This window comes from Hippocampus zosterae, chromosome 17, assembly GCF_025434085.1.
Source record: "Hippocampus zosterae strain Florida chromosome 17, ASM2543408v3, whole genome shotgun sequence".
Classification (NCBI taxonomy): domain Eukaryota; kingdom Metazoa; phylum Chordata; class Actinopteri; order Syngnathiformes; family Syngnathidae; genus Hippocampus; species Hippocampus zosterae.
In genome coordinates, this window is record NC_067467.1 from 9,468,433 (window position 1) to 9,486,872 (window position 18,440).

Genomic DNA, 18,440 nt, shown 5'->3' on the forward strand with positions numbered 1-18,440 from the left:
TATCACATTCAAAAATATGAAAGTCATGTCTCGAGCCTTGGACTACTGAAACAATCGTAGTCAGATGCCTCCCAATGTCGCATCCTTTTTTTTGTACACACTAGTGACGAAGACACGAGTCTTTTTGTATGTATGTTTTTGTGAACAATTTCGTCTCAAATGAATATTGAGTACCGTATTTTCACGACTATTCGACGCATCGTACTAATGGCCGCAGTCTCATTAATGGGTGACATTTCTGTATTTTACACATACACAGGACGCATCGTACTAATGGCCGCAGTTTTACAGTGGTAAAACATACGCCAGCTTAAACATACGGCATGCATGCGCGCACTCTAACACGTTAGCTTGCAGCATACGGTAGCATGCCAAGACATACAGATAAGATAAAAACACGTTTTTAAAAAGGCAACGAAAGCAGAACTGAGTTTGGGTGTATTTTATTTAGCCATCGTAAAATGTTCTCACATTTATCGATCAATCATCACCCAGAAATCCATCAAAGTCCTCATCCTCTGTATCAGAAGCAGAGGACTGCACATCTCAGTTGTCATTGAATGCATCACATGCTAGTGTGAGTTGCTACGCATTGCCGAGCGGAAAGAAGGAGTAGCAACAGCAAAGTCAACATTTCTCTCGTGTGAAGCTTTCCCACATTTGAAAGTAAAGAACAGAGCGAAACATGGTGGCAGCGCGTGTGTGTGTAGAAAGAATTGAACAATTGTGCAAGTACCGTAATCCGTCAAAAACGCAGTGTTCCCTCTCGTTGTTGCGTATTGTGGCGTAACTCGCCAAGTGCTGCCTCTCACTCTTTGTAAAGTTGTGTTTGCCACCGATCATCCATTGTTCCCATGCCGTTTGCAACTTTACTTTGAACGCCCGGTTGATGCCAATGTCCAGCGGTTGGAGTTCTTTAGTCAACCCTCCGGGAATAACGGCAAGCTCGGAGTTCATTTGCTTGACTTGTTTTTTTCACCGCTGCTGTGAGATGGGCACGCATGCCAAAAGCATAACCGGTGGCTTTAAGTTTGAACTGAGCTTCGTAGGCGTGTCTTTTTGTAGAATTTATTTTCAGGGGTTCTTAGAAACCAAAACCGGAGTTGTTTAGCAACAATGCACATTGCCACACTCTATACAAGTGTTGGTACTGGCTTGAGGCGTCCACTTACACGCCCACCCTTCACCATTGGCGGACTAGCTTGCCTGTCCTCTCTCTCCCTCTCTCCCTCTCTCTCTCTCCCTCTCCGTGTATATATACACACGCCCACCCTTCCCTGATTGGCCGACTTGTTTCCCGCATGGCTGGCCACAGTCACTTCCGCCTTTTCTCTATATAAACAGCGTGTCGGCTGTCAGTCAGATTTTGGAACTCAGCGCATATAAAGGACGCTCCGCACCATAAGGCGTCCTGTCCATTTTGGAGAAAATTTAAGACTTTTAATGGCGCCTTATAGTCGTGAAAATACGGTACCTTTTTGTGATGATCGTTTTTTTTTTTGTGTGAGTGAGTCAGTCAATATTCAAACGAATTGTTTTTTTTCTTGTTAAAAAAGGGAATTAAGATCTAAATCAGGGGTGTCAAACTCATTTTTGTCGCGGGCCAGATTTTAGTGACAGTTTCCCTTGGATAAAGAAGTCAAGAATAACTGTTTATTCACCTATTGTTTAAGTTACTGTAATGGGGGTTTGGTCACAAGAAAATGCTTACAGGATCACTCTTATTTATTACAAATGAAAATCTGAAATTTTGGCAGAGATTATTATAGCAAGGATCATTGCAACGTTGACATCTTTGATTTGCTTTCGCGGGCCACATCAAATGATGTGGCCGGCCAGATCTGTCTCCCGGACCTTGAGTTTGACCCGTGATCTAAATGAACCCAAATGTCCCCTTTTTGTAAACAGACAGTTCAACATTTGTATGAACATGAAAGACAACTACTTTTTTCTGGAACCAAACAGGTTTTATTTTTGGACTTGATTTTCCTGTGCAAGGCTGCACAAGCATCGGGATATTCCAAACAGAAAGACTCTCCCTCATTGCTATGGTGACCACATTGTTCAGTTCCAAAGTTCTGATCTGTGGAAAACACTTTCCCCGCGAATCATCCCACCTGACCAAAGCCAAAAGCGACGTTACACAAGAGTTACTGAGAGGAGTGCGCGGTGGCGTTCCTCTGCGAGTCGGCTTGGCGAGTAGGAGGGAGCGGCACGACTTCTCTCCCGCTTCGCTGTCGCCTCCTACGGGCCCGAACGGGTCAACGACTGGTCATTAGAGAGACCTCTTCTGCTCCAAGAGGCACCCAAGTGAAACTGTATAATAGCAGTCGCTGGGGGTGGGGGGGGGGGGCGCTTCCTGTCCACACTTTGCCACACTTCTGACGTGCTTCTTGTTAAAGAAGCTGCGTTTTGCTGTTGAAAATGCAGTTTAGAAGAGAATGAAAAGAAAAGCCCATGCAGGTGAGCCTCATCGCGGCAGTCTACAGTGGAAGCAAGGAGGAAGCTCACCCAAAATGAATTTGCTGATCACTCGTAGGTTGTGAATTTACGGGGACGTAGCATTGGCACAGTGGTACATTCCAGAACGGCCGGTTCATCGCCGGCCGAAATTTGATTGATTTGTATTTTATTTTAGTGGGTCACAGTATGGCGCTAAAGTAATGTTTCATTCCTTTAGCTTAAGCACAAAAAAATGGCCTGGTGAATGATTCAGCAGTGCTATTAGCAACGAGACGGTTTCTGTAACAAACCCGATTCAGAATTTGTCCTCACAGGGCCACATAGCTGGCAACTCGACGACATCAGCATTTTTCTGTCCTTCTGTTCGACTAGTGTAGTGGTCGGCAACCCAAAATGTTGAAAGAGTCACATTGGACAAAAATAAGCAAAAAAACATGTCTGAAGCCGCAAAAAATAAAAAGCCTTCTAATGAAGGCAACACTTGCTGTATGTATCTATATGAGCTATATTAGCCTATATAGCGACCAAAAATACTTCTCTTGGCCGCCCAGATTCCGATTCTTAGCAAGTAACCTTGGTGTATTGTACATGAAAGGCACATTATTTTTTATTTTTAAAGCAACAACCACCTGACTGACATCCTGCCCTGCTCATAAAAACGTGTGTCACAGGCTATGATGCAAATATTCGTTGACGAAATGTTGATATTAACTATTTATTCGACACATCGGAAAAGGTTAATAATGCTTGTATCATGTTTGTCCTCTGGCAGAAACCATATTAAAACAAAAAAACATATATTTCCCTCCCATCTTTTTCCATCTTATTATTATTATTATTTTCAAACATTTTTGAAAAAGCTCGGAGCCACTGGGGGCGCTAAAGAGCCGCATGCGGCTCGAGTGCCGTGTGTTGCCGACTGCCGCACTAGTAAAACGGCTTATACATAAACTTATTGACTGAAAGCCATTTTTCAAGTAGTTCCCCAAATTGGTCTTTCGAGACCTTGAAGATTTTTGGGGGTGGTAGTATAAGCACGCTGTTATTCACACACCCCAAATAAAAAGCTGAGCTTGAGTTTTGTTTTCAATCTTTTTCAGCTGTAGAACATGAGTTGGTTTCACCAAAAACAAAGATTTCAGATTAAAAAATCAAAACAAAATAATAAATGATGCGAGAGTTAGTTTTTTCTTGTTGTTTTCATTGAAAGAAACAAGCAGAACAGTGACAGGCGGGAAAATGTTTTGCTTCAATAACACCTCAAACTCATAACACAAAAAACAAGATTGTATTGATTGTTTCTATAATTGCGCGGACAAGGTGGTGGTATTAAAGGGTGGATTAAAGTCCCCACTGAAGCATTGGGAACCAAATTCACCATCCTGCCACTGAGTTTTATGGTATATAACCTCTGGTGATGGCAGACACAAGCTGTGCAAACAATCCGGCGCGCCGCACACTCATCTCCCGCACACGCCGTCCCGCCGGCAGATTTACAACCGAGCCTCGCTTCCTTGGTTTTGATTTTTTTTTTTGTCCCGTTGTTCATCATTTTTCAATTTTTCAGTGCCGCACACTTGGGGCTATAACTCAGGACACCTTGTCGTGCGGCCGGCCCCCTCGGGAATGACGAATAAAGGGGCTGTTTTTTCTTAAGGGCGGAGTGGGGGAATGGGGGATAAATCTGAGGCGTTTCCACACAAACGCACCCCCTCCACCCCCACCCCCGGTGATGAGCGGGTGGGAATCAAGGGCACGGAGCGGGAAAAATGACCTACGGTAATGGGTGGTTATCACTGATGGGTGGAGGCGTACAAGAAACGAGATCACAATATCATCGCAGTGTATTCACAACGATAACTGCTGTCTCGCGTTAAGTCATAACAAGCAATACGCCCGAACTGCCAATGCCGATTTTATTTTTTTTCTTTTCAGAACCAAGAGTATAACAACATCAATGTTCCAATTTTGTGTTGCTATCAAACATTGAACAATACCCGAGAAACTACAAATGGATTGTTTGAACTGCACGAGGTAGTTGTGTGAAATAAAAATGAAAACCCATTTGGTCATCTCACCGCAGAAGAGAAGAAAGGCGGCCTTTTTTTTTTTTCAACCTCTGCGCAGGGAGATCAAATCGGTGGACACGATCGGGTTGATAAGAAGGGATTGGCCTAGCTTTCTAAGAATTTAAGATAATCAGCGGCAATACCGATACCAGTCAATAATTCAGCGCACCCCAAGAAGAAAGCTATCTGATTGCTTTCCATTCAGTCAGTATGTATCAACTAGTTCATTTATATTCGGTGTGGCTTATGATTGCTTTATGTCAAGTCATAACTAGCACTAAGGTGTTGAGTTTCTTCGCAAGTAGGAAGGTAACAAGTCATTTTATCTTCCTAGCAAAGTGTATGATAACGTGACAAACTGTGGTGTAGGCTTCCTTTCCATTTGGCCATAACACATATCGTTGCTAACGTGTGTAGTTGCTTTACTTTAGCAATGAGGTGGATAGCTACTTTCCGTTAACGATAAGGAGCTTGGTAGCTCCACGTTAGTGGTAAGGTGCTGTTTTGCTTTACCTTTAGACATAACAAGCAGTGTTGTGTACAGTTGCTTTATGTTTTAGTTTCAGAAGCAGTCATGTGTGTAGTTGCTTTTAATTGAAATGTTCCTTTTCATGAAATGCTAAGCTAGCCGCTGTGTAGTTGCTACATGTTTGGAATTTGGGGTATGGTTTATTTATTTATTTATTTATTTATTTATTTTTTCCAATATGAAGACACATCAAACAGTCAGGTGTATTCTTGCTTTCTGTTGTGTTGTCAGTGAGGAGTGCAAGAGAGTCTCTAGGGTTTGAGGAGAACGCTCATTAAGGCCTCGGGTCGACTGGCGGCGCCGCCTCATCCTTCAGCGTCCCGTCGGCTGCATCCCCTTTTCCTCTTCTTCTTCATCGATGCTCCTCTATTTCCGTCTCCTCCATCTGTCTATGTTGTCATAACAAGCAGCAAGTTGTAAATCGCGTCGCATCATAACAAGCTGTAAGGTTGCGTAATGTAAAGCCATCGCTAGCAATAAGGTTTGTAATGTAATTGCTTTACGTCACGCGGAAAGATGTGAGGTCGTTTCCAGTTCGGTCGTAACAAGCAGCAATTTTACAGTGTCTTTACGTTCAGTCATTGTGCGGTGAGGTGCCAATTACTCACCCATTAGTAAGGCATGCAGCACCTTTGTTATAAAAGTTCGCTAAGCTTCGTTACGTTCGGCTAAACAAGCAGATAAGGTGTGAAGTGTCTATTTGTGTGCCGTTACATGCAACGGGAAGGTGTGGAGCTGCTTTTCGCATTAAGCGGTGAAGTGTTACTTGAGGTTTTGTATCACTAGTAGTTAGTGCTTAAGTTTTAAGATGGAACAAGTACTGAGGTTGTACGGTTGCTTGACATTGAATCAAAAGTATTGAGGAATGCACAGTAGTTTCGTGACATTGCGAGTTCGTTACATGATTTGTTTCACATTAAGACATAACAAGCAAGCACATGTTTTGGACGCTCGACATCTCAGTTGTGAAGTAACAAACTCCCACACCTGGAGCTGGTCCGCAAATGCATCGTCTGGCGCTTCAGCCGACACTTTGAGACGTAAGCTGCTTGTTTGGGGTCTCAGCCTCTCGCTGGCTGACTTGCAATTAGGAGCCGAGCAGGTTTTTGTTTCTGCTTCATTTCCTGCTTTGGAATTAATGAGGTGGCCGCGTGCACACACACACACACACACACTGCATCTTTAAAGGCTCATGCCTCGTAAATAAATCCCCCACTGAGGCCACAGTCAACACTCACTTCATCCCGCTAACAAGTTGTGTGTGTGCGCATGTGTGTGTCTGCACTCCAATCACTTCTTTTTTTTTTGTTCTGAAATAAGAGCTTGGGAAGAATAATTGGTGCGAAAGTACATCTTGAAGCTGATGTAAAAGTTACATTTTCTCATCCTGGTGATGCTGCATTAAAAAAAATCTATTTCATTCATTCAAACAAGCTCTTGTGCAATAAATCAAATCATTAAAAAAATAAAAAAACAGCCCCCATTGCCCTACGAATCATATGGCTCCTACTTGATCACATCCAGCAGGATTTCATAAGATTAGATGTAAAATGTTGAATTTGGAAGACTAAAGGCTCATTTCAAATCTTAATAATGTGGCAAAACCTTTTTATTTCTTTTTTTTTTGTCAGAAAAAAAAACAGCGAAAGAGTTGAAATGTTGTTGCGCCCGTAGCTGATTATCCATCACACAAGCAGACAGGTGGCGCTCTCTCGGCTTGATTACCAGTCGCCAGTCAAACGTTTCAGACTGCGGCGGCGGTGGCGGCGGCTGACTCTGGAACGCTTAAATGATGCCCGACAACCCCCCCCCCCCCCCAAAACCCACCTCCTGCTCCCTGTGTGACGCTCTCACCGCTTGATGGATGGCCTGTTTACTACACACATGCGCGCACACACAGTCATAAACTCACAGCGTCATAAATACACACACAAAGGCACACAGTCATTCATCACAGCAGCTGAGGTGTGCTGGAACGTCTGGTCTGTGAAGGCCAAAGCAAGCCTGGAATCGGACGTCTTTACGAGTCCTCCGGCGCTTTCACGCGGCGCTTGGTATGCGTGGCATCCAATGTTGGGTTGGGTACGACCGAAGTAGAAGCTTGATCATATTTGCCGCTTGTTGCTCAGTGACCGAACAGGAAGGATCTGAGACGGATATGTCATTGTTATAACACAGAAAGCGGCGGCTAAAAACAGGAACGGGTTCATCCGATTGTAATGGCACGGCAGGATCTGGGGCAGTTTAGGCTTGTCCTTCAGTTACACCTCCAGGGGTTGAAAGTGTTGAATTGTTCAGCAACAAGAAAATAGACAAACAAGCGGAAAACGAGTGAGCCGTGAGGTTTGCAATGCGAGCCCGAAGCCACTTTGACGTCATTTTCAGTCGACAGCAGAGGGCGCCACGATGGCAAATAGCTGTGTTCTACGAGGGGTGAAATTAGATTAGTTTCATCTTATTTCTTCTTGGACAAACGTAATATTGATCAAATTATGGCACATAGGACAGATCAAAAAGGAAACGTTGGCTTTGAGTTCCCCTTTAAGGTTCTATATATACAGTCATACCTCGGTTTTCAACCATAATCCGTTCCAGAAGGCTGTTTGAAAACCGAAACCACACTCTTTAAAAAAAAAAAAATCTTTATTGAACACATCTGCTCACAATGGAACGCTGCACGAGCAAGTGTCACTTCCTTATCTATCCGAGGAAGCGTCACTTCCTCGTGTAAGGAAGGCAAGAGAAGTCAAGTGGCACGTTCAATTGCGCTCAGTTTGGTCGAGAACCGATTTTCGGTCGTAATTCGAGACATTAAAAAAACTCAATTTTTAGTCGAAAACCGATTTTGGTCGAGAACTTACGTTTGAAAAGGAGGATTGACTGTAGTACATTTTGTTTAAAAAGTAAAAAGTGCAAAAGCAAGCCGCGCACATTTAAACGACTTCCTGGCTGGAGACTAATGATGTGCGGTTGTCTTTTTTTTTTTTTTTTTTTTGCCGCCACACCCAAAGTGGAGAAGAGCTTTGATGATGGAGGACGGCATCTGAAAGACACAATCATCCCCCCTCCCCTCCCTCCCTCCATCCCCCGTGAGATGTTACCCATTTCTCCTACTCCATAGTTATGCCGTTGCCATGGCAACCCGTTGTTATCTCATTTTTAACTGTGCCAACCGAGTTCAAACCGAAGGCAGCGGAGACGCGCCGCTAAGTGGTGGCCAATAGAGTACGCCGAAATCAAAAGAATGGCAAACAGCGCACTAATTTTGAAACCCTAATCCTGTCTTAAAACCCTAACCCTCATTTGGAACACTAATTTCAATCAACAACATCGTGAATGTAAAGCAACTACAAACCTCCAAAACTACAAAATCCTTAGGACGTAACGTGGAGCAACTTTACGGCATCCTGTTTGTTACGAAGCAACTATACACCTTTGCCGTGTCATATAAAACGACAATCCTCATTGCTGAACATAAACCAAGCAGCTAGCCGTAGCTTTACATAAAACAAAAACATTTCTTGCTATGGTTTTACATAATTGACACCTCACTGCTCATTATAGCTGAATCTAAAGCTATGTTTGGTTTAATGAGATGCGATTCCATACCTTACTCATTGTTTCACAGAAAGCAACTTTATTCCTGATTGCTTGTTACAATTGAGTATAAATTACACCGAATTGACCCCTAAGACTTAACATGAAGCAACTTTACATCATGGAGCTTGTTATGGCGTAACCGAAAGCAATTCCAACTGTGCAACATAATTCAAGTATGCACCTTGCAGCTCGTGATGTCTTCGTATCGGACAACCATGCGCCTTACTGCTCGTTTGTAATGTAAAGCAACATGTTACTGTGCACCTTACTTTGAAAGGAAAGCAAACACTTTACACAGACTTGACTACTTATTATGAGACATAGCTTTTTTGATCAGTCCGGCTTTATGGAAAGCAACTAACTGTACAGCCATGCAACGTAAGAGCCAGTGGATAAAAGCAAGCAGACATTGGCTCGTAAGCGAGCATCAGTCTTGAGGCCATGGGAGCTAGAGCTTGGCGCGCTGTTCCGGTATTTCTTTTTATTTTTATTTTTTTATGTCCCTCCGTCGCTCCCGGAGGGTCGTTGCGCCCACTCTGCCCTCCTCTAATCCCGCCTGTCCGGGAGAGATAGAGGCAGGCGGGTGGCAAACACAATCAGCCGCCTTTCACACACGCTTAACGGGGTTTTGCGCTTGTTGGACAAGGCCGAGCGTGGAGGTGGGGGATCAGTTTAATAGCCAGGCCCGCACGGAGGGCGGCCAAAATAAATAAGCGGTGACACTTTTGGTGTCACCGCTTCGCCTCCGTCAGGGATGTCGGGATCGCAGCGCTCATCAGCCGGCGGTATTCCCATAAATCACTCCCTCTCCCCGGCTTGCTACATTAATTCCGCCGGGCCCCGCGGGGCTGAGTTGCTACTAGCGCTGATCTGCATGAGGCGCTAAATGATCTGGGAGCCCCCCCACCTGCGCAACCCACCCACCCGCCCGCTGTGAGAACGCGGCTCTCCTCGTATTCAGTTGCTTCCTCGCGGGGTTGGTTGCGCGGAATCGCTAATGTGCCGGTCCACTGGCGCGTACCAATGACATACACGCTTTTAAGGGGGGGGGGGGGCTGCAGTGACACCTTTCTTTCCTTCCGTTCCCCCGCTTACAAAAATATGGTGGACTTGGGTCAGTTTCATCAATGGTGACCTAAAAGTGGTGTAGTGGTTCGCAAGTCCACCGCACAATTGAGGTTCCAGGTATCAATTAATTAATAGCTCGATTAATTAATCAATTAATAGCTTGATTATTCAGATCATGCCTCATTCCGGATAATCATTCAGTTTTTTCTTGAAAAATTACATGCTAATGTCCAAACATGTTGATTGATTTTGGTATTGGGGTGGGGTGACAGTTAGCGTGTCTGCCTCACAACTGAGAAGTTGCAGGGTTGAATCTTGCATGTGGTTGAGAATGACTTCCCCGAAAGACTGCTGATCCTCTTTGCGGAGAATAGAGTCGACCTAATCTCTCTCGGCCAGGGCGCGTCTAAACTGCATCATCGGGTGTGCGTTTCAAAGGTGCAAAGTGGCGTCTGAGGGGAATGTCAACGTGGCAAAGGAGACGTCAAGGCGGCTTTCAGGCGAGCACCTGATGGCGAATTGAGTCCAAGCGTGTGCATGCGATTAAGCCTCCGCCATCCAAGCGGCACCTCCCCGCAAAATTTGGCAAGCGTGCACTCTGGATGTTGTCATGCGACTTCCCATCTCTCTTCTGAGGGGCTTTTCCCTGCCAACCTCTTAGCGGATTAGCCGCCGGCTGTTTTTTTTTTCTTTTCTCCCCCCTCGTTTAAAGATCACAACTCCTTCGCTAGAGGTGAGGTTGCCATTGGTATGCGCGCACGAGAGCTGCTGATGCACCACCCGAAATGCCGCTGGGATAAGACAAGTGGGATGACAATGCCAGCTAGAATTCAAAGATGACAGGCAAAATTGGATTGGTTCTCCATTAAGCACAAACAAATGGAGATAAAAGATGCTTGTTGGAAGAAACAGCCCCTCACACCTCCATGCTAATTGGGTGAAATTTGGAAAATAAACCAGATGAAGTGTGTCTTTTCACAAATGGCTTCTCGTGACTCTTTTTTTTGTGGGTTTACTTGTCATCGACATGTCTACCAAATTTCGTGTTGCAAAGTGAAAAGTGAAATCAAAGTGAACTTCCCTATTTGCGGGAGTGTTCCAGTGACCCTAAAATGGCAACTTAAAAACACAACGGCAGACTTGCTGTCTTTACAGGCATGGAATGTTGACTTTTTTGGTGGGGCCAGTCTTGAAAGAAAAGGCTACCAAATTTCACTTAGCTAAATGATACTGGCTAAGGCACAGTTTTTTTTAAACAAAATGAGGGGGAAATTGAGGTACTTGAAGCTTGAATCTTTTTTTGCGAGTCATGTTATGATATACATACGTATATACATACCAACCAAATTTCAAGTTTGAGGTTAACCTGAGTTTGGGGGGCTGAAGTTCTCAAAAAAGTGTATGTAGAAAAAAAAACTAACAAAAAAACACAAGCTACTACTCAAATTTGTGTGCTGTAAACCAAAATGGCAGGCTCGCTGTATATTTTCGGGCATAGCTTCTTGGGATTTTTTTTGAGAGTCTTTTACGTGACACTGGCTTTGGGGACCAAATTTTCAAAAGCAATTCCACTGGTCCTAGTGACCTAATTTTTGGACTTCACACTCACAACTCGTTTTCTCAGGATGAACGCTCCAAATATTCACTGTACGTGAATATTAGCATTTTTACCAGCTAAAGCGCGCGTGACTTTATGTGAGCGCAGCGGAGAATGTCTTAATTAATAATCATGCGTCCGGCACACTAATCTGCTGGCGTTGTGAAGTCCTTGTCCTTCCCCATTAAGTGCCACTCACGTTATCTCCTAATCAAATTAGGTACTTAATTGCGCTCCTCCCTTGACGGATCTCCTGTTTGCTGCTGGTGTGGGGAAGGCGGGGGCTGGGGGTGACTGGAGGGGTGCACAGCTAGAACACGACTGCTTCACCATGCGCACCAAGTACTTGCTTTTGCATTGCAATCAATTAGCGAACACATAATCAATACAAATATCCGAGTCTCGGCGCTAATCATCTTCACACTCCAACCTGGGCTTTAAAAAGAAGCGAGCAACAGATCTAATCGAGTGAATAATGTATTACCTAACGAAGGGAAATGATCTGCCAATTAAACCAGTTGGCCTGATTTCTCAAAACAAGTAAAGATAGCTTGCCACAGCTGGTGTTTTGTATACTACCCACCCCTATGTATTATTTATTAGGTTGGAATTTAGCATTTAGCGTGTCAACCTCACAGTGCCGAGGTACCGGGTCAATTCCAGCTAGGGACTCCCTGTGTGGAGTTTGCATGTTCTCCCTGTGCCTGCGTGGGTTTTCTCTGGGTACTCCGGTTTCCTCCCACATTCCCAAAAAACATGCATGGTAGACTGATTGAACACTCTAAATTGTCCCAAGGTGTGAGTGTGGGTGTGGATGGTTGTTCGTCTCTTTGTGTCCTGCGATTGATCTGGCAACCGGTTCAGGGTGTCCCCCGCCTACTGCCCGAAGACGGCTGGGATAGGCTCCAGCACCCCCCGCCACCGTTGTGAGGATAAGAGGATCGTAAACTGGATGGATGGAATGGAGCATTGTAAGCTACTCGTTACTTGTCATAAAATCTCAAGACCATATTAAGGGTTTGAAGGAGAACCATGCTTTTGAGAAAGTTCTCCTTTTCAATAATTTTGTGATGGCAGACAAAGAACAAGCATATTTTGCCTCCATTTGACATATTTCATCTTGGTAAGATCTTAGTTTTTGCTGTGCACGATGTGCTTTTCTGTAAGATTTTAACAAGTTGGCTAGGAGGTTGCCCACTTCTTTCTTAACCCACTGACTCTTCTTACAATTAGCCGATATCTGCCAAATTAAAAAAAAACTAGGGGTGCCACGTGAGCGTACTGCATTGTTTACAACTTTACCTTTAGTCTTGTCCGCTCTGAGCAACCCCACTGTAATCAACCCCGCGAACGGTATTTCACTTTCACCCTGAACGTAGCATAACCGTCGTGTCCAATAAGTAGCGGCAACTAGCAGGCTAATTTAAAAGCTTTGCGACATGAAATGATTACCGAGGAGAACATGTCAAGGAGCTTGGTAGCAATGTGTCGAGATGCTGTTGTTGTCAAACAGGAAGCAAGGACAAAGAGGGCGTGCGGATGACTTAATGGGCACGTTGATGGCTTCTCGGGGCGAGCGCGAAGCCGGCGGGGGCAAGCAAACAGATGAAACCCGGCACAGGAGGCATTAAACGCAGGAATGATCTATAAATAAGCATCGAAGCGCCGATATTTTATCGCCGTGCCGAGGTTGTTTCTCCCGCCCCTCCTCCGTGAGGACGCCGTCATCCCGGACGCGTTGGCAGATAAACTGGCGAGCGAGCGAGATTGAGACGGCATCCAGGTGATGGCGGGGCGGCTGCTTTCCGCCAGATAATCCCGAACAAAGACGATCCTTCAGGGCGCCCGCCCTGCGCGTTGGCGGCAGCCTTCCCTCGCCGCAACATTTCACGTCAGGCGTGGGCAGCCTTTAATTAGGGTGGCGGATTGCAGGGGGGTGCGCGCAGGCGGTCCGCAGATCTGCCGCCCCTCCGAGGACCCCGTGCTCTGCGCGGTTAAGATAATAGAAGGTGCCGAGGTAGATGTTAATTGAGGGGAGATAAAGGGCGGCAGTGGCTGGAAAGGGGGTGGCAGATAGAGGGGGTGGCACTTGATTAGAGGTGGTGTTTGGCTTCCATCACGACATCATGACGGCTGATAAATCCGCCGCCGAGCTAAAAAGTGCCGTCAAACACCACAGATGAAGAGGTGGAGATGAAGCATGCGGAAAGTTTTTTTTTTCTGGAGTCTGAAAGTCACTTCAATGGTTTGACATTGAAAAGTCGAGCGAGGAATCTCAACGTCGTCCTCGATTCTCACCTGAGTGTGACGAATGAATTCAGTCAGACGTAGAGCGGCGTCTGGTTGTACTGCTTATATGGACGTACGCTTCTACGTTCAAGTCATCCAACTCGTGAGTTGAAAGTCTTAACGAGTCGTCACTGTTCCACGTGAATACTGGAGGGGTCATTGGGTCACGTTTCCGACTGTTGCCGACCACCAAAACAGGAAAAGACATTTCAATGTGCAATCTGTAGCACCCCTTACCCGAAACGAGGGGCAAGGAGAAGAGGGGAAGTGGCAGTGAAACAGGCCAAAATCCAGATGTCCGCATCTAAGGCAGATCAGGAGGTAATTTTCATGATACTTTTGTGGTTTGAGTCAATGCGGGAGTGTAAAAAAAAAAAAATTGTGATTTCAACAATTCCACAGAGGTAAGAGAGGCTTAATTTTCGTGGGCAGGGATCCCTTTTAGTTCTCCCGACCAAGCTGTCCATTTTCAGATGTCACAGGTGTGAAGTGAATGCCCGTTGCATGAATTGCGACATATGCTGAGGGGTCGGGGTGGGGCCGGTGTGCGACTTGAAGAGGGGGCGGTGGGGTTTGTTGGGCTAGCTGTAGCCTTAAGGGAAGCGGGAGACGAGTGGAAGACGGGCGGGGGGGAAAAAAAGAGAAGAGTTTGAGCAGCTTGTGTAATTGCTCGAATGCTTCTGGGATTTCTTATTTCATTCAATTCAGAGCTTCTCGCTCACTCTTTCTCGCTACACTGGAGTGAAAAGCGGGGACGGTCGGAGGGAGGGAGGGAGAGTGGTAGTGGGATGTGAAGGGGGGGGGTTGTTCGGGGGAGATGGGAGGAGGTGCAGGGGTGTGGGCGGATGGGAGATCCGTCAGTGAACACGCACGCACCCGCGCAGACGTGTGAACACACCCTCCTCCATGTTACTCGTAGGGCGATCGCTACCCCGCAGCGTCGGAATCTGTCACCGGTGTGAAACGAACACGCAACACCACACTTCGTCGTGTGTGCGTGTGCGCAAGTCGTGATCCGTGCCCATCTACGTATTTAGACCGATGCTAATTTGCGTGTGTGTATACCGTATGACAGCCTCATTTGTGTCGCGTGTTGGTGTATCCTGTAGATTGGTATGGGTGGGAAATAAGTGTCTGCGCGTGTGTGCATTACGGTGAAAGCAAAGTAGTGTGTGGGTGACTGAGTGAAGTGCCCGTGTGTATGCATGAACGCGTGTGTATGCCATGCTGAGCGAGAAGTCATTTGTGTGTAATGGTAAGTGTGTGTGCATGTGTGCGCGCACGTGATTGCGCGCATGAATGTGTGTGTGTGTGTGTGGTGCTGATGATGAAGCAGGTGGACTGCGCATCAGAGCTGTCGGCAGTGATTGTAAATGCAATCTCGCGCGTGTGTGTACGCGCGGTTCTCCGAAGACCCTCCCATCCGACATACGCACACACATTCTTCCGCACACTCACATTCCTGGAGGATTCCTTCATTTCTTTATTTGTGCTGCTTTGGATGCTCCCTTCTCCTCCTCCTCCTCTTCCTTGTTTCCTCCTCTCTCTCTCTCTCTCTCTCTCTCTCGCTCTCTCATTCTCAGTCGACTTTCCATTTTTTTTCCCTCCCATCTTCCAATCGGGTGTGCGGCATCTCGTCAGCTCCGCGACCCTCCGACACTGTGAGTATGCTCATGCTAATGGTGCCATTCCCCGTTTCCTTGCCGATTCTCCCGCCGCGACGGCGGCGCGGATAACGAGAGGAGGATGCGCGGGAATTTGTTGTTGTTGTTGTTGTTGACGCTGTTCCGGTTGCGGCAGGGACCAAGGAGGCGTCGCGTGAGTAGTTGCGTGACCCTTGACGAGCGCCGTCGTCGTGTTGACAAGCACTGCGTGTGTATGTGTGTGAGGAGTCGGACCAACTTCCCGTTCATTCATCCGCCACTTTTCCCACTTGCGTGGCTTTTTACCCGTCATGACATCACTTCCTGACCACATGGGAGAGGAATCCCACCCAAGTGTTTGTGCTTCTGGCCCTGTTGTGATGACACATTGGGGCTGATTTGCATAATCCCTCCCTCATACCATTTCTTGTCCTCAAAGAAGACATTTTGAAACCGGGATTTCTGATAGGTGGAACAGTGAGTTGTTCCTATTTTGGCCCTACTGTAATGTCATCGTGAGGGTCTTTGACCCTTTCCACAAAGGAAAAGAAATTATCTTCAAATGGATTTTTTTTTTTACATAATCCTGCCCTGACACCATCCTGCACTTTTTTTCACACTCGCTTGTTTTTTTTGTCTTGTCACTTCCTGTCTATAAGGAAGGTTAATCTGGAAATTTGTAGTAAAGAAGACATTTGTCAGAAAAGACCCTTTGTAAATGCTTTAAGTGGTCATATTTGCCAATTATGGCTTTAAAAATATGGATTAAATTATATTCTGTGGTCTTCATTGGCAGTTGGTAAACCATCTTCATGTTGTACTCGCGCCACCAACTGATATTGTCCTTCTGCTCCAGGGAAGGAAGCTAATGGTCGGGCCATCTAGTGGTGGTATTTTGAAGCGCACCCAGTGGCTCATTTGCGGAAGGAACTACGAACTTTGAAATTGGCTCATTTTAAGAAAATGTTTAAATGTGTGCCTTTTTTTACACATACAACTTTGATTGTGTGTGTGTGTTTGTGTGTGTGCATGTGATCACATAGCAGTCATTCCAGACCCACATGCTGACCTTGTCAAAGGGCCTCGATTATCCTGCCCACGAAGTGTGTGTGTGTGTGTGTGTGTGTGTGTGTGTGTGTGTGCGTGTGTGTGTGTGTGGGCTCAGCAAAATGCTAGTATGTTACCCCGACCACAACCTCTGTGGCTCTTTGCACACCCAACTGCCAAAACATGAATCCTCGCCTGTCGGGAAGTGTGACAAAACATTTGCGCACACACACACACACACACACACACACACACACACACACACACACACACACACACACACACACACGCATACGCTGTACGTATTCTGTACTTGCCATACAGACGTCATATCTATCTTGTGAAAACGCTCGACAAGATTGTTTTCTGTTGCATCTTATGTCATCAAAAAGTGTGTTTTATTTGAAATCTGCATTTGACGCATCTACGAACAGAAAGAATGTTCCAAAACGCAATGAATGAAATCATTTTCCCCCATTTCGACTCCATCTTGGTGTCAGCTAAAGGTGCGGCTTTGAATTATTTGAGTTTGACTGTGACTTCAATCTAATTGTAAGGATGTTAACAAGCAAGGAAAATGAAATCAGTCATCTCTCCACTTGCCGTATGCGCTGCACATCCGTCACAAATAATCAAGGCATGTGGTTTTGCTGTATTCCCATTTTATATTATTATTATTATTATTTTTGCACATAGCAGTGAGATCAACTTTTCAGTTTAGAAAATAATTTTAAAAAATGACTCAAAGTTATTGTCCCCCCTTCCTGTGCACATACTGTCCCTGTCGAGAATTTTTGAGGGATGCATTTTTGCTTTATTTTCGTTTTATTTCACGTCTCGCACAATATGATGCTGAAAACATTGAACTTCTGTCACACTTGTTTAAAGCTAACATTGCAAAAAGCAAGAGGAGTGACGTCAACTGGCTTTAGGCAACATTTTTGTCACGTAACCCCCCCTCAAAAAATGCATTTTTACTTTCACTTAGTGTCACTCGAGTTTGATGCATGACATCTCGCTGCACCTGCATGACAGTCAGAATGTTAAAAAAGCGAGACTCGCCATCCCTTCACCTTTAATGCATGCCACACATCTGAAATGGATCATCAAAAGATGCTTTTTTGGTTTATTTTAGTCATGAAGCATATTCATCCCAAAGAGAGTCGCTTTCTCCAGACATTTACACGCTTAAAATGAAAAAAAAAACGGAGTTGGCCCACTGTACTTCTCAGGGGCTCAATTTCCCGCCAATTAGTGAAAGACGTCCACGCAAACGATCTGAGCCCGTCACTCCTCTTCGAGATGGAAGAAGAAAAAAAACATCTACAAAAACGGAGTTGGCCCACTGTAGTTCTCAGCGGCTCACATTCCCTCTGAAGTGTCCGGGCGTCCACGACGGGCATCGGTCAATTAGCCGACAATTAGCGATTAGCCGCCGACGTGCGCCATTCATTGCGCTCCCGGGCTGGAGGAGAAATGAAACGCGCTCGGAGCGAGAGAAGCAGCGCGCTAATTAGCTGGGCTGTTCTGAAGCCTGTGTGTTTGGTGCCTTTAATGCACTTCAAGAAGAAGAAAAAAAGAAGTCGGAGCGTCTTTCTGGGGCGAGCGCAAAAAGGAAAAAAAAGAACAAAACAAGGCGTTTAGCTATTTATAGAACGTGTTTCCTCATTGTTGCCTGGACTGCTGTAGTGTTTTCACTACACAGTAATTAAAGTGCAGTTCTTTTTGACTTATCGTGCATTTGATTTGAAGTACAGCCGTGCCATTACTCACGCTTGAACTCCAACTTAAAATAGTTTCTCTTGGTTTGAAACCGTAACCTTGGCCCGATCCCTACTTTCAAACCTGAACCCTATTTTGAAACCCTACTGCAAAAAAACTGGCTAGAAGCACGAACCCTTGTTTGAAAACCCTACTTTGGAAGCCTCATTTAAAACCGTACTTCACTAATCCAAAATCCTAACCCTTGCCAGAAATTTGAACTTGAAACCTTTAATCTAGGTTTGAGACACACCTTTGTAAGCCTAACCCAAGTTTGAAATATGACTTTGAAACTGTAACCCCATCTTGAATCTCTGATTTGATACCAAAATCATGTCTTGAAACCCTACTTGAAAACTCTTAATCTCTACCTG

The 18,440-nt window shown here is 45.4% G+C and overlaps 1 protein-coding gene across 6 annotated transcripts in view; it reads left to right on the forward strand.

The window, feature by feature from the left end:
- Positions 1-18,440, forward strand: part of LOC127589340 (RNA binding protein fox-1 homolog 3-like) — a 277,061-nt gene that overhangs the window by 62,576 nt on the left and 196,045 nt on the right. For 2 of the 6 annotated variants that reach the window (XM_052048454.1, XM_052048455.1), the window contains exon 1: positions 14,698-15,276. The exons of 1 other annotated variant lie outside the window; for it this stretch is intronic. In XM_052048454.1, the coding sequence (XP_051904414.1) occupies positions 14,989-15,276 (288 nt within the window). In that variant the 5' untranslated portion in view covers positions 14,698-14,988. 3 more of the 6 variants (XM_052048456.1, XM_052048453.1, XM_052048457.1) reach the window with 3 other exon arrangements.